This window comes from Mustela nivalis (genome assembly GCF_964662115.1).
Source record: "Mustela nivalis genome assembly, chromosome: 10".
Taxonomy (NCBI): Eukaryota; Metazoa; Chordata; class Mammalia; order Carnivora; family Mustelidae; genus Mustela; species Mustela nivalis.
Window position 1 is genome coordinate 49,296,294 of NC_139029.1, and position 12,261 is coordinate 49,308,554.

The 12,261-nt window shown below is 34.2% G+C and overlaps 1 protein-coding gene across 3 annotated transcripts in view; it reads left to right on the forward strand.

Moving 5' to 3' along the window:
* Positions 1-11,781, forward strand: part of ATG4C (autophagy related 4C cysteine peptidase) — a 79,080-nt gene extending 67,299 nt beyond the window's left edge. For all 3 annotated transcript variants that reach the window (XM_082687858.1, XM_082687859.1, XM_082687857.1), the window contains exon 11: positions 10,630-11,781. In XM_082687858.1, coding sequence (XP_082543984.1) covers positions 10,630-10,797 — 168 coding nt within the window. In that variant the 3' untranslated portion in view covers positions 10,798-11,781. The remainder of the gene's footprint in view (positions 1-10,629) is intronic.
* Positions 11,782-12,261: the final 480 nt, after the last annotated feature.

Genomic DNA, 12,261 nt, shown 5'->3' on the forward strand with positions numbered 1-12,261 from the left:
TGCTTTTTTCAAAGACTTGGATGAGGACAGTGCTGTGGGATGGGAGAGGAAGGAACTGTTCGGAGAGTTTGTGAAAGTAGAATCTATAAGATCAAGCAGTTTTGAGGGCAAGTGAAAGGCGGAGACCCTAAACAAGTCTGCTTTACATCTGAGTGTCTAGGAGAAAACAATTATTAGTTCATTAATATGGCAGTTCAAGTAATTAACAAGATTTGAGTGCTCTCACCCCTACCATTCTGCCAAAACTCCACATGGCCAAGTCCATTAGTCATATCTTTGTCTTCATCCCACGTGTCCTGACATTAATATTTGCCATAGCTGAACACTCACTATACCTTCATACATCTTCTTCATTTGGCTTCTATAATCACTCTCTTGATTTTTCTCATTCTTCACTAGTTTTTCCCTCTCATTTCTCCTTTGTCTGCTCTTCTCCCCAGTCTCTTAATGTTGGAACGCCCCCTGGCTTAGTCTTCAGTTCTAATGTCTTTTTTATCTTGGTGATCTCTTCTAGCCCTATAGCTTTAAATATCAAATATAAGTCAGCTAAAACCAAGATCATGTCTTCAACTCAAACCTCTCTTTCCAGTTAAAGATTACATATGTCCAAATGCATTCAGCATCCTATGTATGTCTGATAAACATTTCCAAAATCAGATTCTGATCTTCCTTTTCAAGCCTCTTTCTGCTCATAATTTTCCTCTTCTCATTTAAGGGCAAATTTATCTGCTAAGGCCAAAAGCTTGGGGTTATCCTTACCTTCTTACTCTCTCTCATATCCTATAATCAATTAGATGTTCAATATATATCTAGAATCAGACCACTTTTCATATCTCTGCTGATAGTACTGTGGTCTGCAATGGCCTAATTTGTTTCTAAACCTCCTCCCCCAAACCCATTCTTTCTTTCTTTCTTTTTCTTTTTTTTTAAGATTTATTTATTTATTTGACAGAGATCACAAGTAGGGAGAGAGGCAGGCAAAGAGAGGAGGAAGCAGGCTCCCTGCCTAGCAGAGAGCCCCACAAACCTGTTCTTGATTTAGCAGCCTTACTGATTTTTTAAAAACCAAAGTCAAAGCACACCACTCTTTTCCTCAGAAACCTGCATTGACTTTTCAGTTCACTTATAAATAAAAAGTTCTTATCATATCCTCTAAGACCCCAGATGATGTATGTTTCCATGCCCCATTCCCTTACCTCAACCCCTTATCCCTTACTCTACCCTCTTTCACTCTGCGTTAGTCATGTTGGCCTCCTTGCAGATATCTACCCTAGTTGCGATGGACTGGAATGCTTTTTTCCTCAGATTATCCGTAGGACTGATAATCCTTGCTTCCTTCAAGGCGCTTCAGTGAAGCCTAATTTGATCACCTTATTTAAAGGTGCCGTGTCCTCCACCATTCCTTCTTACCTTAGTTATTTTATTTTTTTCTTAGCAGTTACAACTTTCCAATACACTATAAAATTTACTTATATTACTGTTACATTTATTATATTATATATATATTATTATTATATTTATTATTACCTGTCTTCCCCAGTAGAATATAAACTTCACAAGGGCAGGAATGTTTTGCCTGTTTAGGTCACTGATGTATCCCAAAGCATCTACAACACTGCCTGGCCCATAGTAAGTACTCACTATATTGAATGACTGTTTGGTGCTGGGTATGCACTTGTGAACAAGAAAGTTATGACTTCTAGCTTCATGAACATACAGTCTAAGTGGACAAGATGAACATTAAATCAACAAATAAGTGGATAACAAAAATTTAAAATTCCATAAAAATATAGTGTTATGGACAAGAAAAACAGGAAACATATAATTTAATTTGGGGAGTACAAATTTTATAAAGTATATCCATTTCATTTTCCTTAATGTCCAGATAAAAGTCTTACATGGTCCACAGTATCTGCCCTATTTAAACCTACCACACTAAAACTGGTAAAAATCTGTAAGAGAATAGTGAGGGTCCTCCTAATTACAATGAACCTAACTGATACATCTTCATGACTTGCTTTTAAGAATTTGAAACCTTGATTTGGGAGCAGATAAGATGAGCAATAGAGTCTGGTGTGATAGAGATAGCAGAATTTCTGGTAGAGTTAGGAGTATCTTTTATGTCATTGAAATGGTCAATCATGGAATCTCTCTGGATAGGGAAGCAAATGATCTGGGAGAATTGAGAGAGGTGGAAAATTTGGAAGTCAGGTGAATATGATGAAGTCAGGTTTACTGGTATGCATCTAAAACAATACCTCTTCCATCTTCCACTTCTTTAGATTTTAGGATCTCTATGGAACAGTTCTGTTTAATCCTGTCTTTGATCTTTCTATTAACAATCTTCTCCTTCCCTCCCTTTCTCGTCTCTCAGTAGTTAACTGTGTTGTTAAATTTTTTCATGTCCTTTTTGTTCCTGCATAGTATGTAAGATATGTGATAAAAGTTTCCACTTGTAATTGTGGGTTTGTTCATTTCTCCTTCAAGTTCTCTTGCCTTTTGTTTTGTATATTTTGATTACATACAAATTCAGTATTGTTAGGCCTTCCTATTGAATTGACTCTCCACGTTCTGCAGGGTGAACTTGCTCACTTTTCATAAGTATCCTGCCAACACATCTCTTTGCCAATCCCTGACTTAGATTATGTCTCCACTGCTCTGCTTTCTTATAAAAAGGCCTGATGTAGATTATTTTTATCTTATCTCACATCCCCTGTTCTTCCTTTTTTTTACTTGTTCTCAGCCTAAAGATAATTGTAAAATAAAATACTATTTTTTAATGATAAAACTTAACTACCTAATAGTACTGATGTTTGAGCAGAAAATCTCAAATAAAAATGTGAGTATTAGGAAATTGTTTGATTATGGAATGAATGTCCACATAGGAAAAAATATTTATAAGTATCCAGCTGTCCTCCAGCTACAGAACAAACATGATTTACAGCCATTGGATCCCCGATATCTAAGAGATCTTAGGGGTTATTTTTAATAAAATAATAAAAATTATAAATTTTTAATTTATAAATTATAATAAAAATATTTACAAGCATCCAGCTGTCCTCTAGCTATAGAACAAATGTATATTATAGCCATTGAATCCTGGATATCTAGGAGATCTTAGGGGTTATTCAATCCAGAGCTAACGTCTGTGGAGTCCTTACCAGATGTTTGATATTGTGCTACACACCTGATATATATTATCTCATTTAATCTACACAAACCTTCTGAGGTAGATACTGTTATCCCCTTGTACATATGAGGAATCTTACTTTGGTGGTATAGCTGCTTTCCATGACGAATCTTGTCCTTACAGAGGTTCAGTAACCTTCATAAAAAGGTCACAACTAATAAATGATCGTGCTGAGATTTAAACCTCAGACACTTTGACTTTGAGAATATGCGCTCATAAACACTATTCTCTATAGTCTGCTCTTTATCCATCAATCCACATGGTCTGGACAGTTGACTATCTAATCTTCATTTCAGGTAATGGTGAGCTAAGTATTTTCCTGGAAGTCTTTTCAATTTTTGGACAGATCCTTATTGTTAAAAAAGCATTTCCTATATTGAGCTGGAATCATTCTCTACATAACTTTTACTCCATCTCACAAAGCAAGAGAATAAGTTTGCTTCCTCTTCTAGAACAAACATTCCCTTTTCTCCAGGGGTATGCAGTTTCTCATACCCATTGCTATTTGGTAAATGTATTTTTGTAAATACCTTAGTGTGTCAGGTTTATGTTCATGATTATATTTCCCCTCCTAGTCCTATACTTTCCAAGTGAAATTTGAGGGATATTTTTCTTTCATAGGTCTTTTTCTGGGTTTTAATGATAAGAACTCTGATTTCTTTTAAAATCTTCAGGGACTTACTGTTTATTGGGAAGACATGAAGTGGATATTAAAAATAAATGACTGTAGGGGCGCCTGGGTGGCTCAGTGGGTTAAGCCGCTGCCTTCGGCTCAGGTCATGATCTCAGGGTCCTGGGATCGAGTCCCGCATCGGGCTCGCTGCTCAGCAGGGAGCCTGCTTCCCTCTCTCTCTCTCTCTCTGCCTGCCTCTCTATCTACCTGTGATCTCTCTCTGTCAAATAAATAAATAAAATCTTTTAAAAAAATGACTGTAAAAATATATTTAGTAAATGCTAACATTGTGATAATAATGACAGTAATAATAGCCAACATAATAGAGGCCTGGTAATCTGAGTGCTTTCCTCACAACAACTTTGTGGCAAAGATGCTATCAATACTGACATTTTACAGCCTAAAGAAAACGAGACAATCTTGTTAAGTAACTTGCCCAGGGTCATACAGTTTGTAGGTATTAGCCAGGTTTTAGCAGAGACTAAGTTCCATAGTCCCTGTTTGTAATCCTTGTGCTACACAAATCTGTAGAACTTTGGGAAAAGTCATAAGCACTTCAGAATGAGGTACTTGACAGTAGATTTTGGGCTGGAACTTTGAGGACTGAGTTTGTATGATCAGAAAGGATGTAGGAAGGGCAGCTAGATGACAGGAATATCATGAGCAGAAACATTACAGTAGAGTGTTACTGAATGTTTATGGTTGAATGTTAGGAGTTAGAATGTTTAATGTGGCTAACAAGGGCCTGGATGATCTGGCTTTTATGTACCAACCATTCTTCCTTTTTTCCTCTATCCTTGAGCCACACGGGCCCTCTTTCTGTTCTTTGAACATGCTAAGTGTATTGGCATCCAGGCCTTTGTACTAGCTGATTTTCCTACCTGGAGTGTTTTTCTCCTAGAACTCTAATGTGTGATTGCGTATTATTATTATTTGGGTCTCATCTTGGCTTTTTCTGACCAGAGAACCTACTGGAGCCTTCCTGCCTTCCTTACCACATTACCCTGTTTTATTTTTTATCATAGTTCTCCTCTCTGAATAGTGTGCAAGCACCATTAGTTACCTGTTCAATGTCCACCTCTCTTTTTTATTGTTTGGCTGAGAGAATCCTGTAATTTGGGGGAACAGTGTGCCCAAATATTCATTTTTCTTGGTCTCCCTTGTATTTAAGCACAGTTTGGCCAGTGAAATACAAGGGGATGTGTGTTGGAAATATCTGGGGAAAAATTTGCTCTTCTGATAAAATGGTAGATTTAGATGTGGTTCTGTCACTCCCTTTATATCTACCTGCCCCTGCCTTGAATGTGAACGCAACACCTGGGGTTTTTGTAGTTCTTTGTGACCATGAGGGAAAGGCCAAGAGAATTGTAGGAACTGTCTGACATCAATTAACCAAAGGTAGCACTGTCAGACTCTTTTGTTATATTCCTGATACCTAAAACCATTGCTGTATTTTATCTTTTTGTCAGTTGGCACAAAAACCATTCCTAACTAATAAAGATGACGTTGTCAATGATAGAAACCTGGAGAAGTTTGGAAGGGAGCTAATTTGGGGAGGCAGAAATGATCATCAGTTTGAGTTGATATTGCAGCATGCCTCTACTTACTGTAGGAGGCGGTATAGTATAGTGGTTATAACAGTACCAGCCTGCTTACGTTTAAATGCTGGCTCTGCAAGTTACTGGCTATGTGAACTTGCACAAGTCACCTAACCCCTCAATATTTTTCAGTTCCCTCAACTGTAAATTATGGATAATAACAAAGCCTAACAGAGAAATGGCTGAAACTAAGAATAGATAATATTTTTGAGAACATGAACTATATAAAGAAGATAAAGGATCAATAGCTGATTAATATCTGCATTTTGGGATGTAGGAATAAATAGAGTCAATGAAGGAGATAGAGAAGAAATGGTTTAGAGAATAGGAGAAACAGGAAAGCAAAATATTGCAGAAATCAAAGGAAGTGAGTATTTTAAGAAAGTAATGCTTAGCAGTGTCGATTACTATAAAACTATCAAGAGAATAGGAACTAATAAAAGCTTTTTTTATTTGAGAACCAGAAGAGAGTATGTTCAGTATGGCAAGGGGTAAAAGTTGGGTTACAGTAATTTAAGATTGAGCAGAGAGAAAACAGAGAGGAGTGAGTATCACATGCTCATTTAACTTACTTCAATTAACTACGTGAACTCTTGCAATAAAACAGGAACATGTTTTTCCATGTGTACTCTTTATTACATACTCTAAATTAATATAGACTGTAGTGTATTGTACTACATGTACAATTGTACTACATGTACAACTATTCCATGTTATAGAATAGGTTTGTACACACAAGACTATGCATAACACCCTTTAAACAATTTAAAGGCCTTTTGAAGATAATTTTAATTATATTGATTTTGACTGTTTGATTTTCACATAGTGGGCTGACTTTAGAACCTAACCACTACATAAAATGTAGCTCCACTGTGAATATAGTTTTGAATATAGACCACATAGGTCTCGATTGCTCTGTACTGGTTATAATTTTTGTGTGGTGGCAGAAGCTAGAGCTAAAGGTTTTTTTACCCTGGGGAAGAAGAGGTCATCTCTTCGTTCTATTTCTGTTCTTCCTCACACCTATGAGCATTATGGAGGAAGAAATTGCTTAACTTATGTCCTCCAGCTTTTTCCTTTCTAGATTTTGAAACCTGTCAACTTAGCACATGGGAAAAATGTGATAAATGATTTGAACTCCTGAAAAATGATTTTGCCGTTTATTTTTTTATTATTATTATTATTTAGAGATTTTATTTATTTATTTGCCAGAGAGAGAGCTCACGAGCACAGGCAGGCAGAGTGGCAGCAGAGGCAGAGGGAGAAACAGGCTCCCTGCCAAGCAAGGAGCCCGATGTGGGACTTGATTCCAGGACGCTGGGATCATGACCTGAGCCGAAGGCAGCTGCTTAACCAACTGAGCCACCCAGGCGTCCCTGATTTTGCCTTTTAGATAATAAAGCTGCTTTAGTGTATCTTTGATTATGTTATTAAAATACAACAGAAGGCTTGCCTATTCTAAAATTATTGTTGAGCAAACCATTGAATCACCTTTTGAAAAGCAACCGTGAGATAGTAAACTCAGTTATCTTAAATTTTTTAAAAAATGGTTTTCTCCTAACTATCTAAGATATACATGTTAGAAAGTTTGGAAATTAGAAGTCTAACAAAAAAATCACCACTAAGTCTTTTGTTCATAGAAAACTTTATATTTTGTTGTATCTCCTTCTAGCCTTTTGAAAATACATATTTAAAATGATTTTAACATGACTGAGATTATATAACTTTATATCCTATTTTTTCTTTTAACATTATATAATTTCCCAAGTTTTTGTTATCTTTTATTTTGTATATCTCAATTGATAATACCCTGTTTCATACATAATCTAGTTTAGATTTTTTTTTCATGTAGCTTTTATGTAATCCATCATAGAGCGAATTTAAGTTTAGTTTTAACTTGTAATACAAGGAAAGAAGACTAAAATTTTCACTTTTGATAAAAGTTTTTAGAATCAAATTTTCAAATCAGTGTTTTTTTTTTTTTTTTTTAACAAGTCTGAAAAAACATTCTTGATAGGGTGCTTAGGAGCTGGGAAAAATGTTTAAAAAGGCATATTGATAAGTGGTTGAGGCCTAATATTCCCAATAATTCCTTATTAGTTGATCTCTTTTTATTGTTGCTGCTGCTGTTGTTAAGTCATCTTGGGAAAGTAATTTAAATCCTTGGGAGCTCAGTTTTCCCATTTATAAAATGAGAGTAAGCTCAATAATTTCTAATGTTTCCTTTGGCATGCCATATTTATGTTCTAAAATTATTTCTTCCCTATCATATCATATCTATGTCCTGATAGGTTATCACTTACCTTACTGCCCAACTCACTTGTCCTTTAATATGTATATTTAAAATAGGCTTTATTTTTTAGAGACATTATAGTTTCATAGCAACTGAGTGAAAAATACAGAAAGGTTCCATATGCTTCCTTCCCCATCAAAATACCCCACTAGACATGTCTTATAATTGATGAACCTACATTGGACACATAATTATTATCACCCAAAGTCTACAGTTTACATTATGGTTCACTCTTGGTATTATATATTCTGTGGGTTTGGAAAGGTGTATAATGATATGTAGCCACCATTATAGTATCATACAGAATAGTTTTCCTGCACTAAAAATTCTTTGTATTCCACCTATTTATCTTTCCCTTCCTATTAATCCCTGATAACCACGAATCTTATTACCTACATAATTTTGTCTTTTCAGAACATAATATTGTTGGAATCTTGCAGTTTGTAACCTTTTCAGATTGTCTTTCACTTAGTGATACACACTTAAGTTTCCTTCATGTTTCTTATGGCTTGATAGCTCATTTCTTTTTAGTGCTGAATAATATTCCATTGTCTGGAGGTACCAATTTATTTATCCTTCACCTTCTGAAGGACATCTTTGTTGCTTCCAAGTTTTGGCAATTCTGAATAAAGCAAGTTTTTGTGTGGATATAAGGTTCAGTTCATTTGAATAAACCTATAATGTATTTTTCATTTGATAATCTTTAAAATATTTTAAATAAATCAAGAAAAGTTAGAAAAACTTGAAACAAGATGGGATCAGGAAGGAGACAAACCATAAGAGACTCTTAATCTCACAAAACAAACTGAGGGCTGCTGGGGGAAAGGGGGTGGTGTCTATGGAGAGGGTAGTTGGGTTATGGACATTGGGGAGGGTATGTGCTATGGTGAGTGCTGGGAAGTGTGTAAGCCTGATGATTCACAGACCGGTACCCCTGGGGCAAATAATACATTATATGTTAATAAAAATAATTAATTAAAAAAAGAAAATATGGTGTCGAGTAACCAAATTCAAAAAGAAAACAAATGTCACATTGGTCAATTTTAGAAAGAAAGAAATTTTCCCCCCTCAAAAAAAAAAAAAGTTAGAAAAACTATAGTTCTTAAAGCCTAAATCAATAAATACATATAAGGGGGCCTTACACTACACGTGAGTTTGCAAAAAGTAAGTATATTTTGTAATTAAAGGACAAAGATCCCCTTTCTGACATTTTGCCCTGGGTCACAGATTTGAATCTTAGTTGATGAGCTGCTAATAAACCTAAATGACTTCTTTATTGATCTTGAAAGAAAGGATGAAGAGATGATAATATTAGCTTTGTTGTGCTGATTTGAAAATGATACAATGCCCATTAGATATTAACTTTTATAAGTAACATTAAATGAATATAAAATGACAATTTTCAGCTGTATTCCAGCCATAAGCTGGAGGTAAAAGAGGCTTGATCACATTATTTTTATCTTCTGCACTTTTCCTTCTTTCTTCCCTTTTTTTATAGAATGTAAATAAAATAAACGAGCAATGTGTACTTTAGGAGAGCAATTTGAATAAATAGGTTATGATTTTCATTATATCCAATTTTTTCTAAGTACTTAATTATTTCTAAATGGTTCATTCCCATTCAGTTTAAAAAATGTATTTCATAGTAACTGTCTCATTGAAACATTTTAAGTTTAACATTGTATCTGTATGCTAGAGCTTTATATTTATTTAAGCCACATTTCAAGAGAATCTATAAATGCAATATATAAGAATTTGATGATCCTTCAGTTGAATATTGACATTTGGGAGAATTTAGTTTTTACCCCTGAAATTATCCTTTAGAAACAAATTATAATTAATTGATCATGATTAATGATGTGTAAATACTGTTGGTATTTTTTCAGCATTCTTTGTAATTCACATAAATTTCTCAGAATCCTTACAGGTCCTGGTTATCCATAGAAAAGTTTGTTTCTACCACAATGTCATTCAAAAATTTTATTCATTCTTAATGTTTTAATTTTTTAATAGAATTTATTTAAAAGAAAGTTTTAAAGTGGTTTAGAATGGGTTGTTGGATTGTTAACGAATCCCAAATTGACAAAGGTTATAAGGTTGTTGGGTCTTGCCACAAAATTCCAGGTACTGCTTTTTTCACTTTTGAATTATGTAGCTTTAAGAAGGTAATATGTAAGGTATGGATTATTACTATCTATAACAACACTATTTTTCATGTTTACCAAATTATTGAAAAAATATGTTTTTAAATATGTGACTATGAAAAGACTAAATTTTTAAAAATAGCTTTTTATTATTGCTTTTGGCCAATTTAACATTTCTCTGAGGTAAGAAGATTGGCTATCTTTTGCTGCATTTTATAGACGATAGTCAGGTAGAGTGATTTTGTCCAAGGTCTCATCAAGGTGAGTTGTAGAACTGAGTTTAGAATGGGCCTTTTGACTCAGTTTAATGGTTTTTCTTCTGTGTAATGGTAACAGTCTTTCCTAGTATTTTACCATAGTCAGTAATACCATTTTGTTTTATTGTCTGTTACTACCAAAAGAAGAGAAATCTTGATTCTTTAGTAAACCTTTAAATCACAGAAGGTGATTAAAAGACTGACTTTGGTGGGGGGTGGGGGTAGGAAGTGAATGATAATGTACTTAATTTTGATGATCTACTCTTAAATGGAGAAGCAGGTATTTAAGCTATAAGTAAACTCTGCAATGCTAATTAACTTTTTGTCTTTTGTGAGAACAGTGAAACAGTGGTACTGGATAAATGTAAATGAGAGAAACTAACAAGAGAGATTCAGGGCTAAAACATTAGATTTCGTTGTTTGGTCCTAGTGTGCACTTTTGCATAAGTGATTTTTCTGTACTTTCTGTTACAGATGCTGAAAATTTCTTCTAAGGAGAAATATCCCTTATTTACTTTTGTAAATGGTCATTCCAGAGACTATGATTTTACATCTACTACAACCAATGAAGAAGACCTTTTCTCAGAGGATGAAAAGAAAAGATTAAAAAGATTTAGCACAGAAGAATTTGTCTTGCTCTAAAGATTAGTGTTTTTGTGCTTGTTGAGAAGAACTCTGCAGGGGGAAAAATGAAGAGAAACAAGTTTACTCCAAACTGGCTTATTTTCACAAATATCTTAATTTTATATGTTCTTTAAAAAAAAGAACATTTGGAAATATACAAGTTTTAGAGATATTTTTCTGAAAGAGAAATGATTTAATGAATCTTTATTTCTAATAAATATCAAGTGGTTCTGGCTGCATTCCTATTTCCCTAAGATCTGCTAACGTTAACTCTAACTTAATTGTAAGCCTTCCAGTCTTCAGATTCTTCCACCTGAGGCCACTAGTCTCCTGAAGGGTTTGTGATATAGGTCCCCAAATCAGAATCACCAAATAAGTTTGAAAGCTTCCACTTAGACACTAACAACCAGAAGACCAGAGAATGAACCTTCTGCATAGCCTCCTCATATTAATGCAACCAAAGGATACTTATGGATGTATCTGGATATATTAAACAGCAGTTGTTAGCTGTGATATGCATACAATTATATAAGTAGAATTGTAAGTTAATGTAATACTTAGCAGTATGATTTTATAATGGCTCCTCATTTTGCTTGCTATCAAGTCTTCTCTGAGGAGTGAATATAAAGTATTGGTGTTCCCCAGAAATTTAAAGGTTATGTTATTAATAACTTCATCTAATCAAATCAGATAAAGGCAATTTTAAGGCAGTAGTACTGTTTGTTTCCTGTCTCAAAAATGGAATTTTATGGGAATTCTGCTTACTATGGAGTTTTTTAATCTAAAGATAAGGACTAAGAAAGATATCAGTAAATGCTCCTCAATGTGATTTTTGCTATTTGTATGAATCACTGTAGTGGTATTTAGAAGTTGAGGCTATCTATAAGGTAATTCTGCCTTAAGTGTGTTATGTGTTACTGAAAGGCAAATATGTGATATAAAAATATAAGAGTTATTATTCAGCCAGGATTATGTACTTTAATAAAGATGTGAGAACATAAAGTATATTTGTTTGGTTTTAATAGGATTATTTTAGTTCTTTAATTTGAAAAAATCATTGTCTCATATGAAGTCTATTTATTTATAATGAAGGCAAGTAATATTGTTTCTCTGAAAGCAAAATATTAACTTACTTTATGGAGCTTTCATGTTTCAGTGCAGAAAGGTGACTTATAAAGACATAAAACTGTATCTTTTAAAGTCATTGATCTCTTCCATCAGAAAGCCTATTTGTTAGGTTTAGAGTTGCATACAAAACAGAAACAGAGGGGGCAGTTGCTTTAATATGCCTGATGAGAGAAATCAGGTTTGGCATTTCCCTGTGAGAACAATTTACTACAATGATAAAAATGGCCTAAAATCTAAAATTTTCCTTTATTCCAGATAAAATCTGGACAAATTAAGTCCAGTACTAATTTTCCTAGAATGTCAAAGCATTACAAGAATACGAAGCCAGTATTATGCCCGATTTTATGCACTGCA